This window comes from Mytilus galloprovincialis, chromosome 4 (assembly GCF_965363235.1).
Source record: "Mytilus galloprovincialis chromosome 4, xbMytGall1.hap1.1, whole genome shotgun sequence".
NCBI lineage: Eukaryota > Metazoa > Mollusca > Bivalvia > Mytilida > Mytilidae > Mytilus > Mytilus galloprovincialis.
The window spans coordinates 102,345,420-102,369,898 of NC_134841.1; the positions used below are offsets into that span (position 1 = coordinate 102,345,420).

The window sequence follows — 24,479 nt, forward strand, 5'->3', positions numbered from 1 at the left end:
TTTGAATGATTACTGTAATTTAATTTTTTGTCATTTTATTTTGAATAAGATAAAGTGCCAATAGATTTTTTATACAACTGAACATAATATATTACTCATGTTTTTTTACAATTAGCAAAAAGTCTTGTTGTTTGGTAATCTTTATGTTAAAGATAAGTCGCAGAAAAATGAAGAATCTTGAAAACATATTTACTGTGACCACGTAATTGTGACGGTAACATAGAATCTGAAAACACTTTTGCTATGACTGCGTAAATGGTATTACAAATGGTGAAATAACTTTTGATATTCATGACGACACTTATTCATGGGATTGATTAGGTATGCTCAGGGCCAGAAATTATGGAAGTGAAATACATCTAACATTTCAAAGTACAGTCAAACCTCGTCTAAGACGCCTTTGCTAGCTAAAGGTTACAATCCACTCCCCTCCTCTCTATAAGCAGTAGGTCAATTATATTTGGTGTAATGAATGAGTGTAAGGAATACATGTCAGTCTGGCAGGTTTCATCTAACCTTGACCTGATTTTCATGGGTTCATTGGTCTGTTCTGTTGAGTTTATTTGTTTTGGTCTGTTTTCCAAGTACTATAAGCAAAAGGGTCAACTTTCTTTGGTGTATAGAATAATGCCTGGCAGGTATCATCTGACCTTGACCTCATTTTCCTGGTGCATAAGTCAATGTTAAGTTATTTGTGTTTAGGTCTGTTTTTCAATTTCCATTAACATTACTGGTAGGTTAACTATATTTGTAATATGGAATAATTGTATGGTGTTCATGTCTGTCTTACAAGATTAATCTGACCTTGACCTTGTCATGGATCTTTTTAAAAAATGTTCAGAGCATGTGATAATTGTAGGAAAATCTTAAAACTTTCTAAAGAAAATCATTTATCAGTAAAGCAAGCAAAACATTTGAGCATGTTCTTTCTTGTGAAAATAAAAAGGGCCTTGTTGAAACCAGCAACATCAGTCCAGGGGGTAGACTTTCTTACAATCAATGCATTTTATCCTGGGTTGGGGACCTCCTTTTAAAAATGGCTAGATCCGCACCTAATTAGCAATTCAATCTTCGTTATGGCATGAAATTCAAGTGCCAAATTATTTATTTATTGATAGTTTCAACTCACAAAAACTATTATCTAGGATTTTTTTTTTTAGGTTTTGTTGAAGAATATCCAAGAGAGTCTCATTTCTCATATTTTGATCTGCTTTTGACAAGTATCCTATACTATTTCCACAGAGAAATACAGTGACAGATGTATATCCTGTGCTTGACATTACCCACTTATGTAAATTGAGGAATAATATACTTAATTATCTTATTACCCTGCAAATTGTTCTCTTGTTTTGAAGAATTTAACTGTTTCAAATGTGTCTTATTTCAAGAGATACATTAAAGTGGTTTTTCCTCATCAAAGCATATTTTCTTTTACATGACAAATGTATATATTTAATTTAAGTGATGACATTTAAAAAGTTAAAAGAAAAAAAAGATCAAAAAAGAATTAGGTTGTCTGTGGAAAAAGCTGAAGCACTTTTCCTAGATTTTGGAAAACCTGTCTCCTTATGTTTTTTTTTATCATTAAATTGCATCTTAGATTTACAATTTTTCAAAAAATTTTGAACTCATCTGTCTATATAGAACAATACCAGTTCTTATAGATGTGGTATTATCAATCTTAAAAGATGCATTTACATAAAGCTAGTAAACTAGTAAGTCTTGCTGTAACCTATAGTTGCTTACATTCAGGTCTTTTAGACTCTGATTGATAGTTGTCTTCTTGGCAATCATACCACATCTTCTAATTTTTATGTTGCCTCCCAGTAACATGATAAATCCAGTCCAAAAGACATATGATACAGTTGCTAACATTCATGTCTTTTGAACTGCGGTGGAAAGTCGTCTCATTTGCAATCATACCACATCTCTGAATTCACTTCTCAATTCACAACAAGGAAATGGCATATAACTGCTGCAAAAACTGTTGTGCATGCAGGAATTTCGCAGGAAATAGAAAACCAAATACTATAGATAATTTTTGTCGAGCCTTCGACTTTAGTCGAAAAAGCGAGACTAAGCGATCCTACATTCCGTCGGCGGCGGCGGCGGCGTCCACAAATATTCACTCTGTGGTTAAAGTTTTTGAAATTTTAATAACTTTCTTAAACTATACTGAATTTCTACCAAACTTGGACAGAAGCTTGTTTATGATCATAAGAAAGTATCCAGAAGTAAATTTTGTAAAAATAGAATTCCATTTTTTCCGTATTTTACTTATAAATGAACTTAGTTTTTCTGCGAGGAAACATTACATTCACTCTGTGGTTAAAGTTTTTAAAATTTTAATGACTTTCTTAAACTATCCTTGATTTGTACCAAACTTGGTAAGAAGCTTGTTTATGATCATAAGATAGTATCAAGAAGAAAATTTTGTAAAAATAAATTTCCACTTTTCCGTATTTAACTTATAAATGGACTTAGTTTTTCTACGAGGAAACATTACATTCACTCTGTGGTTAAAGTTTTTAAAATTTTAATAACTTTCATAAACTATCCTTGATTTGTACCAAACTTGGACAGAAGCTTGTTTATGATCATAAGATAGTATCAAGAAGAAAATTTTGTGAAAATAAATTTCCACTTTTCCGTATTTTACTTATAAACATGATAAATGGACTTAGTTTTTTTGCCAGAAACAAAACATTCACTCTGTGGTTAAAGTTTTTAAAATTTTTATAATGTTCTTAAACTATCCTGGATTTCTACCAAACTTAGACAAAAGCTTGTTTCTGATCATAAGATATTATTCAGAAGTAAATTTTGTAAAAAAAAAATTCACTTTTTCCGTATTTTACTTATAAATGGATAAAATATTTATTAGATTCATAAACTATCCTGTTTTTTTTACCAAACTTGGAAGCTTCTTTCAATCAAAAGACAGTATCGATAGGGAAATTTTTATTGATGTTTTTCCTCATTTTTGTTGAGTCTGCGATTAACAGCAAAAGTAGGCGAGACACTGGGTTCCGTGGAACCCTTACGAATTTTCTAATTTCTATCTAAAAAAATTTGCTCACAAAGAATTACTAATACCCTTCCTTCAAGGAAATCTAATTTTGTTTTCAAGTCATCACTTAAGACATGTGGGATAGTTGTTCTATGAAAAAATCAATAATCTTCAATGAAATCCTATGCCAATTTCATTTATACAGCTAGTAAAAATAATTGGAAAATAGTTACAGCCAAAAGAACATCTCTAGAGAGGTATTCTATTTTGTCAAAGGAAGTGTGCTATTGAAGAGAAAATTAACCTTTGACAATGGAATAAATTACATGCTTTATTGTCCAGTGTTGTTAGATGTAAACAACCACATGCACGTGACAGGCTCATTAACTCCATGTGTTAGACATGTATCTGCATTTGTAATGAAAACTGTCATTATACGGGTGACCTCGGCTAATCATGTCACATGTTTCATACCTTTGAAATTAATTACGGTGACACCAATTGAAAATTAATTGATACTTGAGATAAATAAATGTCTCTTTGTAATGGTCATCAATGTCCAGTTAATGGTCATTATGTACTGAAATACACCAGAGAATAGTTTTTCACCACTGTTTTAGCTGCAGGACATAGAAGTGTAGTATTATGTAACACACAGGGACAAAACTTGATAATCATATTTTGGTTTAAATAGATAATGATCGTTGACATTTTAATGTCAAATTTTTACAAGAACTATTCGGTGAATTTCATTTTTTTTCAATATTATATCAGATTATCAAATCAGCTGTTGTCAGACATGGTCCTAGCTGGCCCTATTAGAATAGCTCCAAGTGGTTATGTATTTACTCTAATTTGAATAGAGAACAATCACTTTGTTAAGTTTGACATTCCACACAAGGAACCAAGTAATGGTAATTAGGTCTACCAAAGTTTTGGTGCATATTTTTTATCCCCACACAACGTGTTGCAGGGGTCATAGAAATACCTGGCATCCATCTGTCTGGTCTTGTAAGCTCTTTCAGTGTACAAATTTTAGCGAGATTTATATCAATGTCACAACAAAGGTTTATGTAAGCAATGTCATGAACAAGTTCAAAATCAGTGCAGATCAACTATTTTTTTTAAAGATTTATACCCCTTAAAAATATTTTAAAATTACATTGTTTATGTAAAAGGGCTCTCAATCCATTTTTTTTTTTAACTTTAAACAACAAAAAATGCAAGTTTATAAATTGTAATGTATATTTTGGTTTGAAAATTTTATTTTTATTTTCAGGAAAGAAAAAAGAAACTGTGATTAGTATATTGTATATGAAGAATATATTACTGTGAGTACAAGTTGAAATTATAAGCCTAATGAAATTTCATTTCACAATTTGTACTTACCGTACAATCATTACCAAATTAAACGATATTATATATTGAAGATAATATGCATGCATTCAGTATGCATTCAGTCTAAAAAAAATCAGTGAAAGGTTTATATGCATGTCTCATTGTAAAGTTGCTGTGAAAAGTAAATTAAAAAAGAGATTAAACTCCAAGATATGGGGAAATCAATATAATCTGACAAAACCAAACACTGGACTATATCAACCAACAGAAGAAAACAACTGTCTTATTCTGGACATAAAATTGAGATGTTTTAAAAGTCTAAGTATCTATGATCTGTCATTTAATATGTTCTACTGTGAATTATCTCTTATTCTCTGCACTGAGAAACCATTCTTACCATTGTTATTTTATTGATTATTGAAAAGATATATTATTGAAAAATTATTTGTATAAAGGGTTACGTAATTGTAAACATGTTTTATTTGATATGAAGGTGTGATTTCTAAGTACATGTGTTGATATATCTATAAAACCATTGATTCATAACAATTTTCAGGATATTGATATGAAACAAGTCACTTCCCTTGGTGAATTGTGATATTTTATCTACATACACAGAGATCAGAATGTAAGATATGAAAGAACTTTAGGACTATTGTTTTTTTTTAATGTGATATAATAATAAACTTAGAAACTGTGAGTACTAGGAAATGTAAGGCTTCAGAACAGGGGTATGTTGGGTATAAAACTACTGTTTCTAACTTGGGCTTGTATACAAAGTGTCATTATATGAAAAAGGGGAAGGTGGTTGGATCTTCCACAAAATTTTGTTATAAATGTTCGACATATTATGACCAAAAATATTTTTTGTGTCTAACAAATATTTTTGAAAGTTTTTTTTCTTCGAATTTGATTCAATTATTACACAGAAAACATTAAATTTATATTTTGCTTAATCATTTACCATTATATTTAACCATTTGCTATTTGACTTTATAAATTTGAAAGGTTGACATGTTTATGGCCACTTAGGTTTCTAATAAAGATACCTGATAATGATTAGAACCATTATTTTCTTGCTGCACAAATGCATATTATTATATAGCAATAAAATTAACAATTTATAAAGCAATGAAAACATCAGCATAGATTTAAGAGCATATTTTAGCCAATAAGATGAAATTTATTTGAAATGCAGTTGTATTTTTTTCTGATTTGATTACACTAGGAAGAGTGTTATCTCACTCCCCTAGCATCAGAACTGTAACCTTTTATCAGTGAAGGCAAAGAATAAAGGAGTTTACAGCTTAGATATCAGATTGTTTGTTAAACCAGACGTAGATTATATTTTATTGTTCTTTTACTTGATGATGCTAAAAATACCTAGAGAGGATTATTTAAATTTTAAATAGATATGTTTTATTGTAGAAACAGTAATCTTGTTTTTTATCTGTCAATTTTTTGTGTTTTTTTCTAAGCAGAATGTTAGAATGAGGTAATAAAACTGGATCGGCTTTACTCATTCAATTTTAGTGATATAATCCTTTACAGTCAGTAGCTTAGCTACATTTAAGTCCAACCACAGATATAACTAAGTCAGTCATAGTAAAAATAAAAAATAAAAATTTCCACATGTAATTCTTCAGCTGAGCCTTACTGGGAAAATCAGAAATAAGTCCACTTCAAATTGTCTCTTCTTGAACTAAAGTTATGGCAGCAGATAAGGATAGGAATTTCAACCATCAAAGTCAAATTGGAGCTAAATGTTTTCTGCTTTTGAATTTCAATGTAGTTTTATCAAATTATTTCAATCAAACTTATATGAAATTGTAGTTAATATCAGAAGTGTTCAATCAATGAACAAAAAATGCTTTCTGGGCATATTCTTGTATCATAATAGCTCAATCTCACAACAAAACATTGGACAGACAAATTCTTCAAGTAAACTGCTAACAAAATAAAACACTTGTTATACAAAACTTGTTAAAAAGATGATATGATTTATCTCATTAAACAATGTCCCATCATAGTGAGTACTAGCTTCAAGATTTTTCATTCAGGCTTAACATTTTTCTTATTTTCATATTGTCTATCAAAAACTATTTTCATATATATACAAAATTTGTAATCACCAAGTAAGCATATGAATGTAATCTTAAAGTAATCTAAAAGTAATCATGATTACACCTGCTTTTTGCAATGTAATCGATTACATTACGATTACTTGTAATCAGAAATGGCATGATTACTGATTACAGCTGATTACGATTACCCCATGCCTGATAGGAAAGAGGGTTAGTCAAAGAGTGTGTCTCCATTGTTATTTCAACCGTTTTCAGACTTTTTAGTTAAAAAAGATACAGTTCCATTTTGCATTACACTAATTGGCCTTAAACTAATAAGTGCAGAAGTTCATAAGTCTGCTTTACATCAGATTTTTTTTTTGGTTCAAAAGTCAAGATGTTGCTTGGATAAATTGGTTTTGCGAATATTAGTTTAATTTTAATTTTCCAAGATCAGTATACAGGATTTTGCATCATTTATTTCAGACCCATCCCCTCTGCCATAAAATCCCTTCTGATACATGGACAGATGGCATTGTGATTCTGTTCTGGTCTCTTCAAAATTTTGTATTTCACTTCATTTTTTTATAGCTAATCCACTGTCAGTAACAGTTTATAATGTTCAAGCTATTCAACTCAGTGACAGTTATGATAAAAGGTAAATGTTTTTACAGTTCCCTTGTTTTATCAATATATATAAACATGGTTATCCTAAAATCAAACTGTACAACAAAATCTCCTGTGACTCTGCTTCCATATTAATGTAAATATTTATTTTTTTTGTGACAGTTCATGTTAGGGTCTTCTTTGCAGTCCACGTTTTCAGTACGCTTTCAAACATTTAAGAAAGTTATGTAACAAAATTCTAAATTTATCATTAGGTGAATACAAAAGGAATAGAATTATATTACTATTCTAAAGTTAGATTTAAAATATATACAATATTTTCAGTGTCACTGTGTGCTAATGTTTCAAGGCCGATTGTCTCCATATGTAAAACAAGCCTGGTATTTGAGAAACATAGAATCTGAACAGGTTCTGTTATTGATATTTATTTAATTTAAATTTAAACATTCCTAATTTATTACAACAAAAAAATCAATAAATATGTACTCAATGTTTTTAACACTCCATGTAGGGATAATCATGATTGTACTGTACTTATTACTTCCCTTTACATCAATCATCCCAGTATCCCTGCAGGCAGACGTGTGTGTGTAGTGTAAATGTGAAATCTCAAAGTAATGTAAAGCCTCTATTACATTGTAAACAAACAAAATCAACTTGTGTCACATAGGAGTTTTAATTCATCCATGTAAAAAAGGATTTCGAGTGTTGGAAGATTTATCCATATTCAAGTGTATTGATTATTTGATAAAAGGAGTGAGTAAAGCATTGTTTTTATTTTCTCTCATTTACATATAATCTATAATAATTCTGTGCATGTATGCTAAATCTTGTGTAATAGGTTGATAATTATATTGTCTGGATGTTTTACGTCACACACTATGAGAGTATTAATTAGATGTTGATATTTGATAGGGTTATGTTATAGTTTTCCACACATGTAATAGGGTATTTTTAACATACATACACACATATATATAAATAATTGATGAACTGTACAATTGTTTTAATATACCCTTATTATTGTAAACATCACAAAGTGTGTTACAAATATTCGATGAATGTATTATCAATTAATTATTTTTTTCAACTAATGATATTTCTTGGAAAAGCAGGGAATGCCAAAACAATTAATTAACAAGGACAGGTATTAAATTTTAATAATATTTTTATTTCTTATACAGCTGAAGCTGTTAATGACTTATTTCTACTTTTTTATTTTTTCCCAGTGAAATTACACTTGTAAAACTGTGATCAAGTCAAAAAATTGACACTAAATCAAAAATATGAATAGCTTTACAGTAAAATTAATTAAAGTTATATATTGCACCAAAAAACCTATACTTTTTTCTGTTCTCATCTTGTTGTTGTATTGTTATGATTTATATTATGCAGTGCAGCTGTTTACATTTTTCCTAACAATTGGTTAGATGTTTTGTGATTTCAATGAGAAAGGATAGTTGTTTTAGATATTTAAAATTCAGCTTTAACATAAAAACATTGCGAATAAGGATAGTTGTTTTAGATATTTAAAATTCAGCTTTAACATAAAAACATTGCGAATAAGGATAGAAAGTTTTCATTAAGAAATCGTCTGTCAGCTTGTTTTTTTTTTTATTTTAAGAAGATTGACAGTGACTATACAAAATGGATTTCTATTGGCCATCTGTTTTTTGTATAATCGATTAGAACCTTTTTCTCCTGATGGTCAAAACACAAAGTTTGCAGGGTTATCACTGTTGTGTAAATTAGCAGGTTAAATATAATGGCACACACTGTGAATCTCAAACATGGCAGCGCTCTTTTGTGCCCACCTATAATAGCCATTAATCCCTTATTAGAGAAAGTGTTTAAGATCCAGTAAGCTTTAGCGATTGTTATGAATGACACCTTTTAGAAGGAGGTGACAAAATTCTTTCATTGGTACTTAGTTTAATCCTCTGGTTAAAAGACCACTGATATACCAGATTAAATGGGTACCCTTTTATAAAAATTATAACTTGAAAAGAACTTTATGAAAACTGTGCACAATTTCAATCTGGAATTAAATGCATAGTAATAATTCGGTGTGTTGTAAGTTGATTTTTGTTTTTGCAGTTTTTCTGCTGTTTGTTCGTTAGAGATGTAGGATGATATCAGCATACTTCCTTGATAGGTTTGGTACATGCCAAATTTTATCAGTATTTTGATAACAAGCTAGTTACATCATAAATTTGTACTTCTATTAGTAACGTGTAATTAGTAACATCTAAGATTGTTGGTCAGTTCATTAAGGGATTAATTACTGGTATTGCACCTAATGTGAGTAGGAACATATTTATGTATCATTATTATTTTATTATCTTTAGTATACCAATTGTTATTAAATTATAAATTATACATTTGTTAGATTAGTATACATGTGTTTTCGTGGTTATCAAGATTTGAAAACATTTATTTTTAATATGTACATTAATCTTTGCACTGCTTGATATTTTTAATAATTTCATTTTCATTACTGTAGCTAAAACAAAAATCACCTTTTAATGAATGAACAGAATTAATTTTTAATCAATATATAGTTAGAACTATGTGGTGTATAAACCATGTGATTCATGTTTTGTGGGAAAGTGCAAAAGACCACTTATTATCATGCTTACAATTTTTAGGATTGCCTCTATCATTGCACATGGTGACATTTATAAAGTCAATTAAACCTATCAGCAGACCACAAAATGATGTGAAATTCACTTAAAATGTACCTTTAAGTTGGTTGATTAATTTTATCCATAATTGAAATTTAAATGGCAGATTATAAAAGTTATGTAAGGTTTTGAAGGGTAATAAGTTTTTGATATCTCTATTGTTTACTCTAGACTGAAATGTGTTGTTATTTGTTAATTCTAAGTATTTTAGATTTTAGTCAAAAGATTACGATCAATTATCTTTTCCGTCCTATACCCAGAAATTATATAAACAGGGATGGTTTTGTCACAAACTTGTTTTCATTTAGGAAGTGCAATTCTTGAAAAAATGCAATTCTTTTAGATTTTCTGTTTCAAAAAGGGGATGCCGTCACCAAACCCTCTCACAGAGTACATGTCTGTATCTGTTTTCTTTTACATTAAGTTGGCATTAGTTCAGATAATTTAACCTAAAATGATGAAAAGGGTTACTATCATTTGAAGATGATTTGATTACATTTTTACTTCCTGTGTAAATTTATGATGATTAAAGGATAAGTCTGTTTATATAAGCTCCAATATCAACTTTTGTGGTTTACAGGTTAAAATATATGCGTTTTTGTTATGTGCTTTTTGTGCATTTAACTTTCCAAGAACCATTATATTCAAAGAAAAATTATATATTTATGTCTTTGTACTGAGTAGAAAGATCAAAAGCTACTATAAACAAATTTTATCTGATTCACAGAATTTATTTATAATAGGAAATTCATAGAAATCAATCTTCATACATGTTGTACAATTGAAGTAAACATAATTTTTGATATATCTAAATCTGATATTTATTTTGTTAAACTAGTTTTCTGCCAGATTTTGATTGAATTGTTTAACTAGTTTTCTGTCAGATTTTTAATGTATTTTTCATGCATTATTTGATTTTATTGTCATCACAACTCCACCTGTTAAAGTTTCTAAATTCCGAAAATAAAGAAAAATTAATTAATTTTTCAATTTCAATGATAATTTGAAAAGAAATATCAGTGAAATATATATAAGAAAACCATCTGCCCTCATCTAAATCAAAGAAATGTCCAAAGGAAAGACAAAATTTAAATTGTTGAAGTGTTGTAAGTCATGGTCAGATGTTGTTGAGTAGCTCCTTCAGGACAAACCTGATGTAATGGTATTAGATAAGTGGATAATGATGATAATAATCTGTTTATGTCTTTTGATGTAATTCCTAATCTATAACACACTTCTAATATTAAATCCAATGTCCCCTAGCCCTTTATTTGAATGTGACTACCTTTAAGGTAGGTGTCACTCTATATAAAGGTGACATTTTGATAGATTGATTGCCTTTATGTAATGAATTCCCACCTGTTTTAATGATTCAGGTAAATCTACCCTGTAATGTATGATATTAACATCCTTTCAGCCTTCTTGTTCCTGTACCTCTAAATCTACCCCATAATGTATGAAATTATCATCCTTTCAGCCTTCTGGTACCGCTAGCTTTTTAAAGGTACTGCTAGCTTGTTAATTATACCCCAGCTTGCTAGCTTGACTTCTGAAGTGTTAAGACATGTAAGACTTGTTTTCTGATTTGTAATTTTGGATTGGTTTGTTGAATATTTAATGGGAGGGTCTAAATATGGGCAAGTAAATTATAATGATATTCTTGTTTACAGAATGCTCACATTCATTAGATATTTTTTGGACATAAGCTATGATTTTGTAATATTTAATGAATATTTGTATTATATTTTATACATGTGGACATCATTGATTTATTTTATTGTTGCAAATTGAGTTTCGTGACTGACGGTAATATCTAAGTTTGAAATACATTGCAGACATTAGTAAATCAATATAGAAATAAGGAGAGGTGGTATGATTGCCTATTAGACAACTATCCAGAGATGTAAACAATTAAAAGGCATGTACATCCTTCAACAATGAGCAAAACTTATACTATATAGTTAGCTTTAAATGGCTTCAAAATTATAGAATGTAAAAAAGGTTAAACTAACGCCCTGAGTTATGACAAAACAATTAACCAAAACAAAATCTGTCAGACAGTAACAAATGACAATTTGGCTCCAGACTTTGGACAGGAGCTTAGAGAATTTGTCATGGTCAAACATGTTTGTGAGCCTTTTATACAAGTTTTTATAAACCTAAATGTTGTCGCGTTTCGTCATGAAAATGGCTTGACAGATTTTAACCAAACTTGCACAGATTCTTCTACAGTGTCGACAACAGCATGTTAAACAAATCATTTTTTTTATTAACTTATATGTCATCAGGGATTCCAAAGAGCATTACACCATGTTAACCATGGGATTATACCCCTGTAGATATAAACTATGCTGTTCAAGAAAAATTGCTATTACATATGTTATGAGATAAGAATTTTGACAGTTTTTGAAAAAAACACTACACACAAATAACTGAATTATCAAGAGAGAGAAAGTTCTCACATTACATTTCATTGACAGAGAAGGTCAACGGTAATGGTATAATCAGCTATTTTTATCAAACAGATGTTAAAAAAATCTCACAAAAACTGTAAACATATGTTACTGATGTCAAATATTTGTCACCTATTTTGTTATACACACAGTTCCTGAAATTCCAATGATCAGTAATGAAACATTTTGTTTGGACCTAGTAAAACACAACATTGATGGATAAGTTGCCTATATTTAGATGAAAATTCCTATATTTACTAGATATACAATGTCAATGAAGTTGTTTGACGGGGTGATACATAGTGAATTCTTCTGTCCATTTGCATCAGGTTTGACTTGGTCTATGTAACTTTTTTTTTTTTTTGGTACTTCTTGAGAACTGCTTGACAGAGTTCAACCAAGCTAGCATGACTAGCACGTCAAAAAATTCTTTTGCACCATTTTTGATGATTTATCTGACTGATTTTTGAGGTATACATTGCATAATCTTTGACTTATATAGCCACATCTACTTATGTTTACTTTTGTTTACCGTTTACTTTTCTACATTGGTTAGAGGTATAGGGGGAGGGTTGAGATCTCACAAACATGTTTAACCCTGCCGCATTTTTGCGCCTGTCCCAAGTCAGGAGCCTCCTGCCTTTGTTAGTCTTGTATTATTTTAATTTTAGTTTCTTGTGTACAATTTGGAAATTAGTATGGCGTTCATTATCACTGGACTAGTATATATTTGTTTAGGGGCCATTTCCATTCTCAATTTTATTATTAATCTGCAATATTGTTTGAACATTTTTGATCTGTTTGTAAAATGATAATGTTTAAGAGACCTTTTGTTTTGTGAAAAATCCTAGTTAGGGAAAAAGAAATTGAAAGTGCACTCTTGAGTATAAATTTTTCGTTTTTTGGTTTTTTTTTGTGCGTGTTGCATTGTTTGCATTGTGTTATTTTACTCAATAGTTTTAAAGATGAAATATCATAAGATGTATATGTAGGTGTCAACATCCTTTAGAAAGATTGAAAAACCCACTCTATCGTGCAACTCTTTATTACACTTAATTTAACTTTATGAATTTACGATAGCATGTTTAAATCAGGATCCTCTAATTATATTAGGACTAATTTACATTAATGAATTTCTGCGTAAGCGAGATTTGAATTTTCTATAAATCTATTTTCCCAGGATTAGGGTACATCTGTTGTGTGGATTAACATATAGTATGTATATTTGATGCATCAGCATGTGCATATTTGTCACATCACACTTAAACGGTGACCTTAACACATAATTACATTGTCCTATTGTATGAAAGGTCATGGAGAGCAAGGCTATTTGGCATTAATGGAAAAATGTGTTATCATGAATTATAATAAATTTGTGAAATTTACTACATGTGATATTCGATATGAGGTCTAGAATTACGCCTCATTTCATGTACAACTGTATATACCATGGTATTAACAAATTTGCCACAGAATATTGTTAGAAACTTTTACAGCCTTCATTGTTGCTATGATAAAGTTGATGTTTTGCACGTAATGTAAATGTGTTTTTGAGATCCTCATTATAGAAATACATTATGACTATCTTTACTGATGCAGTGGAATTTAGGGATAATTTAACATGTATATATTTTTCATTGCTAGTTGTTGCTGATATTAGATATACATTTGTGATTTAAAATCTTTAAAGCAAAATATTAACAAATTCATGAGTTCTGACACCTGTTTATGTTTTTATTTCTTTATTTTATGAACTACACTTCTGTTCTTTCTTCAAGACATAAGTTGAAAAAATGGAAGGCTGGAACTGTGGATTGATTACTATTTGTTGGGTACCAATTTTCATGAATTTTGTGGAAGTTGGGGAACCACAAATTTAAAATACGTTCAACAGAGACACGTTCAGTATGTGCCTGTCCAAAGTCAGGGGCCTGTAATTCAGTGACAGTGTTTGTCATTTGTTGCTATATATTATATTTGTTTTTTGTTTATCAGGACATTAGTTTTCTATGTTGAACAATTAATGAATTTTACATTTGCTATTTCTTGGCTTTTTATTATGGGTTTGCTCATTGTCAAAGGCCGTACAGTGACCTATAGTTTTTAATTTCTATGTTATTTGGTATCTGATGGAAAGTTGTCTCATTGGTAATCAAACCACATCTCTTATAGACTCCTACTTTTAGTTCATTATACCTTGGTAGACCACCCACTTCTAATGTTCCTCTGTTTCAAACTTAGACAAATTGTTTATTTTTCATTATTTTCCTTTTATAGTCATAAAAAAAATCGTAGTTCCCTGACAAACATAATTTGTTGTGAATATGTAACTTATTATGTACTGTATTTGCCTTTTGACTGACTTGTAATATATATTTGCATTTTTTATTTTTTCAATAAAACTTGATACAATCTAATAACTTCATAGTTTATTAAGCGTGTGTCAAATATCAATGAGTAGTCATTAAAAATTTATAATGGAAACTTGAACCCTGGCAGAGGACAATTTTTATAGACTTGCCACCCTTTTAAAATATAGATGTCTTTAAATTTGGCTCCTTATTGTGTATCCCTCCATTGGTTTTAGAATATTACATTAAAACAGTCTCAAAAGCAGTCATTTGGTCCTAACAATATTAAGTTTTTGGTCAATTTTTTCATTGCAAAATTAAGATTTGGACAGTTGACTGTTGTTCATTTTGACAATCCTTCATAATTGTTAGCAATTATTTAATAAATGAAAAATGAGTAAGTAAAAATACAATATGAAAGTATGAAAGATATATAGTTACAGGACTTGAATTTTAACCTTACGTTGTAGATTTGCATAAACATGTTTATTAAAAATATACTATAATGTATATAAGTTAGCTGTTTCAAATGTTTAAAAGATTCATGCAATAAGATTTATAGAAAACTGATTATGAATACACAATTGCATTTTAAAATAATTTAATGACTTATAGAAAATAGACTAATCAGTGAAATTTATTTTTTTTACAGGAAAAGGAAATGAGGACAGAAAATCAAGTTTAATTCTCAGGAGGATATTACATATAGATATAGATATAAAATATATACAATATTGAGGACAAGGATATAGATATTAATCATGTTTTGAAGTATGAGGAAGACTAAGATTTCGTTTGGATATTATACATGTACGATGACGACATAGGTAGGTAAAACGTTATATCTTATTATTAGAAAATCCAGATTGTGGTCAATTAAGGGGTATAAAATCCATAAGTTACGTGTGGGAGAAGATGTGAATATGGTCGGATTTTAAAAAGGGGAGGCAGGTCAGTTTATTATTTTATAGAAATTTGAAATGCCTTTTAGTTGCCAGAGTAAAATAAAATTGTAAATCAAAGTGTTTTGTGAAATTTAAGTGAACAACTAGTCCTCCTTTTAAAAAAGTCTATATGTAAAGTCAAAGTCAGTTGTTGTAACACGATTGATTGTCTTTTCCTTAACATCCTTGTAGCAAGAAATACAGGCAATACGAATCATAATTGATGATTGATAGATTGTTTTAATCTTTGTAAAATTTCCTAATGAACCAAATGAAATAAAGAAGATGTATTTATAAATATAGCCAAATGACAAAATTAGGATATTTCATGAATTGTTAAAAGATCCAGTACACCACCTCTGGATTGTGTGCTAACAAATATCATACACTTATGGTGCACTCTTCAATGTGGTGAAACACATAGCTAGTTAAGGGTGATCTCATAGATATGTAGGACAAAATAAAAATGTAGAGAAGTGATATGATTGCTATTGAGACAACTAACTATAGACAAAAAGACAAGTCCACATATCAGATACTATAAGCGAAACGTCTACTATGTTTAGTGTATGGAATGATTGTAAGGTGTACATGTCCAATTGACAGGTGTCATCTGACCTTGACCTCATTTTCATTGTTCAGTCGACAGTGTTATGTTTTTAAGTTTTGGTCTTTTTTTCTACTACTATATGCACTCATTGAACTGATTTGGTGGAATTATTTTATGAAGTTCATGTTATTCTCGCTGGTTTTATTTGACCTTGACCTCATTTTCATGGCCATGGCTCATTGGTCAATGTAAAGTTTTCATGGTTTAGTTTGTTTTTTAGATACTATAAGCAATAGGTCAACTATTTAATGCATAGATTGATTGTAAGGTGTACATGTCTGTGTGGCATTGTACATTTTACCTTGACCTCATTTTCAGGGTTCATTGGTCAATGTTTAGTTTTCTAGGTTCAGTCTGTTTCTTAGAAACTATAAGCAATAGGTCACCTATATTTGGCGTATGGGATGATTTTTAGGTGTCCATGCATATATCCTTTGGTTCATCTGACCTCAACCTGATTTTCTTGGATACTATTAAGATTATGTGATAGGTGTAGTAAAGTTTATATTTAGGACTATCAAGTTATCAACATACTATCAATGGTTAGTAAAGAAGATGAGACATTTCAGTGTGTGCACTCTTGTTTTGCATATAGTGGCTAAGTTTTCCCATAATGGCATGGAGAAAGAACATACCTCTTGCTAGCTTGATGAATGTATTGAGAAAGCTAAAGGAATTACATCAATGAAAGTGTCCTGCTGTACCTTTCGTAAGATGTCTTCACAACAGAATTAGTTTATTGAACATTGAGATTTTTTTTAGTTTCTGTCAAAATAGAACATATGAAGCCTGAAAAAGTCAATTCAACAACTATCACTGTATCACCCTCTGCATGATTCTTAGGTGGAGCCATACTTAATTATAATGGTATTTTGACATTTATGGTCATTCATACAAACAGAATTCTTAAAACATGCTAAAATTTCTGTTTAAGTGGTGTTTTAATTTCATTTTATATAATATTTTTTAAGGAAAAGTCATTTTTTATGAATAATCATACAAGAAGTTAATATTTTTTTGGCATATTGCAAATTTTAAGTATGAAACACCTGACTCCATAAACTGCAGCAGTCATATTAACCAGGTGTAAATACTAATAATCTACTTTCCACATTTAATCATTTCATAAGCATTTAAATTTTATGTTTCTTTTACTGTGTCGTAAAATTATTTAGCATATAAAATTTTAAAACTGGAAAATTGATAAATAATTATTAACATACTCTTAAGTTTAATATTCATTAAATATGAGAAAATTTCACTTAATCGTATAATGAAGGTTTTTGAGTGACATCTTTTGTGAATCCAACATATAATATTCATTCAAACAATACTAACATTTATGTAAACATATACTTTCATTATCATCTTAGTTTGTTTATCGTTTCATTTTTTTTACAACTTTTTGACAAAAAAATGACAGCGAAATAATTTAAGAGGGAGATTTTAGATTACTGACACAATTTTTCTAAAGCTCCCACTCAGCTCAACTGAACTCATTTACAAACTTGTCATCATATTTCAAAAAATATTATCAGATTATGAGAAATTTGCATGCAACAGTTGAGTTAAAATCAACTATAGGATAATCTAACACACCCTAGTGGTAATCTAACACACTCTTGTGGTATTTAATTATGGACTTGTCTTCAACTTTGGCACTTATTGACCTACAGGTGAGAAATTACATCACTTTAAACAGGTAATAAGCATTTTAAGACTATACCTGTCAGATTTTTATCTACTTCTAATATGATTTACTAAAACTTATAACATCAAAATTTCATGAAAAATGGCTTTTAATAATTTTCTTGTTAAATATTCCCCTGTTATCTCTGCTATTAAACCTGTCAACATTGCCAGTTTCTTATAATGTTATCAGAATATCAAAATCTAAAAAAGTTTGGTGATATATTTGTCTTTGAACCTTGGTTTCTGCTCTGATGTAAGACCTACTTTTCATGACATTATTTTTGGCATCTTTTCACTGGCAAGTGTATTCTTGTTGTGTAGGGGAATATTTGGTAACCTATCTATGGTTCTATGACCTTGAGATGTAAGTTGCTGTGACATTCATAGTCTGTCATACCAGTCATACCAGTAATAGTTATGGTGTGAGGTACCAGTCATTCCAGTCATAGTTTTGTGTGTGAGGTACCAGTACTCACGTCTAAGACTAACTCTCCAAAGTTTGAAGTGATTGTTTCTATAATTGGTGATGTCAAATGTCATGTAAGTGTTGAAGTATATAGGAAGTGCAAGGTACTTGGTACTCAGATGAAATTAGAAAGAATGGTATTATCCTTGTAAAAATATGACAGGAAGAACAAAACAGTATGGCAGCAAGTCATCTTTAAAATTTATGTATAGACAGAGTGCACTTAATTTGATCTTTATCTGGTGATAAAACTGGTGCGGTGGTGGTGTATAATTGTTTCTAACAATTGTCCTGACTAATTAAGGAATATTGTATATTGTTACAGAGGAACTGAGTACTTTCTATCTGCCATCTTGTCTCTTACCGTACGATACATGTACATGTATTGTCTGGTGACAATATTATTTCGTTCTTCTTAACTCACTTGACCTTTTTTCCATGAATGACAACATTTTCATGCGTAGGAAATGAGAAATGTGTAGGACATTTGATGTTCATCACTTTACTATAGGAGACAATTAGGTATTCTACGCAAAGACTTATCGTACTAAGGTATGTTGATTAATGTACACGTGTGCACATTGACATTGAAAATCATTGTTTTAATTTATACACTGTTTATTAAGTACTTGTGGTTGGTATGTCCTACTGAAGGTACAGAATTCCTCAGTGTGTTTTTAGTTTGTTACTCACAGTGAAATAAGGTTAAGATAGTTTTGTTTATAATGTCCATTCAAAATGGCATTAGTTTTATTTGATTTGATACAACTACTTGTTGGACCCTGAGTGGCAGAGACTATCATCCACAGGGCAGTCAGTGGTTTTTCTTTGGCATGCATTGCTAAAGATTTACAGCTTTATAAGCTTTTGCAGTTAAGAAACTAGGATTGTAAACTCATTTGAACACTGATGTATGTAAATGATTTTGGATATTTGTCAATTTGATTTTGTTGTACAGCTTCCCCTGTATTTGTCCTACTTTGGCTTTCATAAATTTTTAAGCAGTCCTTGGAATTTTAATCCAGAAATGTGCATACTATAGCCAAATAAGAATATTCTAATTTTGATTTGAAATGAACTAAACATACATTGCTTACAGAATGAATTTTGTGTAACATCCTTGGCTTTAATTTTTTTCAACTTTAGAGTTTTTGATGAAAGTCAATCCATAAAAGCGATTAGCATACAGTGAGTTGATTAAGTTTTATTTGAATTTGCTGCATTTTAATCTGTTTGCTTGCTTGTTTATTTTCTGCCCTGCTTTAATTTTGTATTACAATCCATATGTGAAGAAATCCAAGACATACAGCAATGGTATTTTGTCAGTTCTGTCATATCTGATAATAATAATTGTCCATGTAATGACCACCCCTACTTAAGTTAGGATTACCTAGTTGGGCTACAGTATTTATCACTTTATGATATTTGTGACATTTATTCAGGTTTAACTGTTGAACATTTGCATTGTTTTTACATGCTGAAACTTTTGATATTTTAGTGAAATGATTTCTCTGTAATGAGAAACATCTCATGTTGAATAATAAACTGTTTTTCGTGTTCTAAAACATGATTACTTAAAGATTTATTTTCATCATTCCAGGTTACAAACAAGACAGAAAAAAAGAAAATTTCGAAAAGAACAGTAACGATGGCGCCAAAGATATTCCAAGAATTTTCCATTTGGAAGATGAATCTGTATCTAGCTCTACTGCTCACTTTAGAGACTGTTCTCACTTATGATCTCAGGGATAGCATAGCCTGTGCTTCATTTTATAAAGATGGTAAGTTCAGTTGCAAAAACTCAAATATAGCATAGTTAGTGCTTCATTTTCCAAGAACAATCATTAAGGGTTTCAGGAAATCAAGATTTAGCATAACTTGTGCTTCATTTTATAAAGATGGTAAGTTCAGTTGCATGATATCAGATTTAGCATAGTTTGTGCTTCATTTTGGAAAGATGCTCAGTGAAGGTAGCCTGAAATGTGATTTAGTATACCGGTAGTTTGTGCTTCATTTTCTGAAGATGGCCAGTAAGGGTTGTCTGATCTCAAATCTAGCATAGTTTGTGCTTCACTTTGCAAAGATGGTCAGTAAGGGTTGCCTGAACTCAGATTTAGTATAAGTTGTGCTTCATTTTGCAAAGATGGTCAGAAATGAACTATGGGTTGTATGGTCCCTTGGAAATAATAAAGATATTTTTTATGAGCCCCCTAGCAATTTTGATACATTTCTTATTTAAAACAAGTACAGAAAGGTTTTTTGGAAGGAAGAAAATAAGTGATATGATTTTGTTTAAAAAATCATTGGTGGATATCTACCAGTAGCGGTTGGCTTGATATGAAATACAGGTGCCTTTCCATTTAATGATCACTAAAGTGTATATCTGTCATGATAGATTTGATTTGATGTTTTTAAAACGCATACATCATCATGAAAAATCTATCATTACATATTAAAAGGCATGTCTTAAAACAGGTGTCTTCTTAGTGAACAGGTTTACTGAGTGACTGAGATTTTGCATTTTGATAATTTGATCTAATCTTGTAAAAGGAAAAAAAAATAAGCCTTATTGATGTCTTAATTCTAATTAAATACTTGCTGAGCAAAGCATATTAACCCAAGTACATACTGTTGAGTTTGAATGTGAACTTAATTATATCATGTTGACTGCTTTAAAGATAAGAACTCCAGAAGCATAGCAATTTCAAAAGAACAAAAAAAGTATAAGGAACGTAAAATTTTTGCAGAAAAACAGTCACCAAACATAACCTCATGAGTCTGCTGAATTTCATGATGGCCTAGAAGGTCAGATTGCTCTGTTTTTGAAAACACGGTAAATTGTCAGAATTATGCTGGTATGGTATCAGGCCAATGATGAGGGTGTCTCTGAAATGTGGATTGATTATTATTGGTGGCAGGCTAATTTTAGGGGTTATATATAATTTAACATGAATTTCAATGTTAGACAAAGTACAAATTTTGCCTATGTTTAGTTATATACTTTTGTGTGCAGACTTTAACAAAACAATGAAATCAAATATCCGCAAAAATAAAATTCACACGAAAAAATGTGTACCTTCATAAATAAAAGTATTCCCAATAGTCAAACTTTGATGAAATCTCAACTTTAATAGTCTTTACTCTTAATTTTTGTTTTCAAAGGGTTTGGAACTCCAGTTTGCTAGGGGTATATGATATTGTTATCACTAATTGGCGATTCACTCACGGTCACAGTCATCTATGAAATGGTATTCACTACAATCATCCTCTATTTCTGATGTAACATGTAACATGCTAAGACTGCTTTTAAGCCATGGGAGGTTTAGGTAGTTCTGAGTTGCTTTGCAATCTAGACTGGGTTAAGTTATACAAGATATTTATTTTGTTAACAATTTGTTGACTGGGTTATAAAAATAATGAAATTATTGTTTGTCTATATAACTTGGTGATGGAATTCTTTGATGTTCTGATTAGAAATTATGTAACAAGTTATCCCAAGGGTAGAAACTTCTAATAGTGCAAACAATTTTATCCACTTCTACTAAAATGAAGTGCAGAAACAGTTAACCCATGGTGTTTAGTTATTGGCAAACTGCATTATAATAACAGTAACCATTTGACTAAAGTGAACTCATGGGGCTTTTCTCTGGATCAAATGTCTTTTTAATTTACAAGTATGAAATGTTCTTGTAAACTCTGTAGACTATTTGCTGTGACAGTGTTATACCATAAGAATTATCATTTCTGATTAAGATAAAAAGTTACTAAACATAATGCCATTAAATGAGGAATTCTGATATAATTTTTAGAATCTGACATTGTTAGCATTCTGTGTCAATGTTAGCGAAATAGTTTTAGCAGTCGTTGCACTCACTAACAGTTTATCCTGACTATCAAGGGGAAGAGCTAAAGGACTTAGATACAAACTCTTGGTTATCACTTATGATGTGGCCAGGCTAGGCTCTATTATTTTTATACCAGTCTTATATAGAAAAGGATATTGCAAGTTTTTAATACGCTGAATAATTTGTTTAATTGGAATAATTGCATGAGAATTCCGTAACATATTATCTCTGGTCATCAACCTATCTTATACTCCTGAGATCATTCCCCTTTTTGAAGGGGTTCATGTTTAGTCTATAGTGTCTATGTTTTGTTTTGTGGACTTGTTTGTCTTTTGGTCGTTTTTTGCCATGGCCTTTTTTTTTACTTAGATTTATAAGTTTGAGTTTTTCTTTGGTATTGGTATTGTTTGCTCTCTTGAAGTTAACGTTGAATAAGAGGATTTGTTGATTGTTTCAACTTTTGTAAATGTCATCTCTGAAGTAAATTGTCTCCTATATATGCCAGACATGGCTATAACACCAATCACCACAGACACAGTTTTATAGGTCTGTACAATTATTCTCATATTTGTCTGCATTTTTTCTGGCAATTGACATATTGGTGCTAATCTAAGCTTTGATGTCCTAGTTACATGGAGATAGAGCTAGATTATATCAAATTATCATAGTTTAAACTACAGAGAGAAATGTTTTTGTAACATAAACATCTGTCTTCAATTAACATATGTGCTACTGCATATTATATAATACATGCTTGTGTCATGGAGTCACATATTTGTCACAAGAGCCAATAGTATTGCATCATCTTATAAGACAGTTGCCATAGATATCATGAATAATTGGCATATTCAGGGGATATCAATGCTAACTCATGACTTCTTTGCCATCTTACTTTATTGATCTTTATACATAAGTAAATTGTGCATTAGAAATAAAGCATATAATTTTTTTATGTAAATGTTATTTTCTCTGTAACTCTGCCAACAAGACTCAGTGACTTAATGAGCTGATTTATGTTTCATACAAGAAAATGAAAAAAATCATGAGTCAAGTAGTTCATTGATGGAATAACATTAACATTATTAAATGTACATTTCAACAACTCATGTCTCTTCAGTGATGCTCTACCTCAAAGTATTTGTAAGTTCAAAACCTAATTCAAAAGTTTGAAGAGCTGATAAAGTTTTTTATTCTAAATTTAGACAAAGATTTCTATTAAAAACTTAAGATTTGAATTCTCTTTGGTGGTAAAACATTCGATACCTTCATGGGAAACTGAACGCTGATAATCATGTTGTTGATCCGAAACTCTTATCCAAGTTGTGACAAGTTTGTCAAAACATCAAATTCTGTGCATGTTATTGCATTATATAATTCTATTTTATCATACCGATATTCTATTGACGATAATGAGAATAGCAGGCACCACATTTCTGTGTTTTGTAAGCCAGACATTAACATCTGAAGACCAAAAAGCTTAAGTAACCAGTTCAATAAGTAAAGTTTTATCAGATAATAAATTAGGTGGTAATTAACTCTGATTTACATGAAGAATGTGTTATGTAATTAGGTTACTTAAAGGAGATCAGACAGCTCAAATGTTCTCAATCTCAGTCAGAAATAAGTGGTTTCTCAAAACATTACTCTTCTGATCAGCCAACACATTTTTACCCAATGTACCAGTTTTTGGTGACTAACCAGAGAGTCATTAACCCTTCTTGAGTTATGTCCCTTTTTATCTTGAGTGGGGGAATTTTTTGATATTCATGTGGTTACACAGTAATATGACAAAAATTGAGCTGAGGATATTCAAAGAAATACCATATAATCAGTAAATATTCTCACAACATTCTGTTTCCTTCCTGATGGCACAGGAAAAGAAAAACAGATTGCCAACAAGAATAAAGGCTAAATCTGATAAGTTTAAATTCCATTCTCTAACTTTTTTTCACACCAGACACAATAATCGAGATTTTGGCTTTAATCAGATTTTTTCAATATAATATGTTAAAATAGAAAAATTAATACAATACTGATGACTTTCGATGATAACTTTGAAAGTTGAGATAAAGAAAATCATATTATATTTACACTATCTATATATGGAAGGTTTCCAGTTTTCATTTAAAAACAATGAAAGAATGTAGACTTTTGTTTAAGTTTTGCTTGACTATGATTTGATTACCAAGTAGATATCATTGACTATTCATTGTAAGGATTGTACAACTTTGTACCATCATAATATAGTACATATTCATACAGAAAGTCAATGGAGGGGAGTTGGCACTAAAGTTAACAGTTACATCAGAAGATCTTAATAGAAAAACAAATGCATTTCATTTTCTCATAGAAATGAAATATTTCCTTAAGTTTAAGTTATTCTATAATGCAAAACT

At 30.2% G+C, this 24,479-nt stretch overlaps 1 protein-coding gene across 5 annotated transcripts in view; it reads left to right on the plus strand.

Moving 5' to 3' along the window:
* The window catches only part of LOC143073660 (semaphorin-2A-like), an 84,829-nt gene that overhangs the window by 28,397 nt on the left and 31,953 nt on the right, over nt 1-24,479 (plus strand). For 2 of the 5 annotated variants that reach the window (XM_076249362.1, XM_076249361.1), the window contains exons 5-7: nt 4,290-4,341; nt 15,179-15,353; nt 19,839-20,019. In XM_076249362.1, the coding sequence (XP_076105477.1) occupies nt 19,887-20,019 (133 nt within the window). In that variant the 5' untranslated portion in view covers nt 4,290-4,341; nt 15,179-15,353; nt 19,839-19,886. Of the gene's footprint in view, nt 1-4,289; nt 4,342-7,589; nt 7,795-9,251; nt 9,340-15,178; nt 15,354-19,386; nt 19,427-19,838; nt 20,020-24,479 lie in introns of those variants that run through there. The other 3 variants (XM_076249363.1, XM_076249365.1, XM_076249364.1) reach the window with 3 other exon arrangements.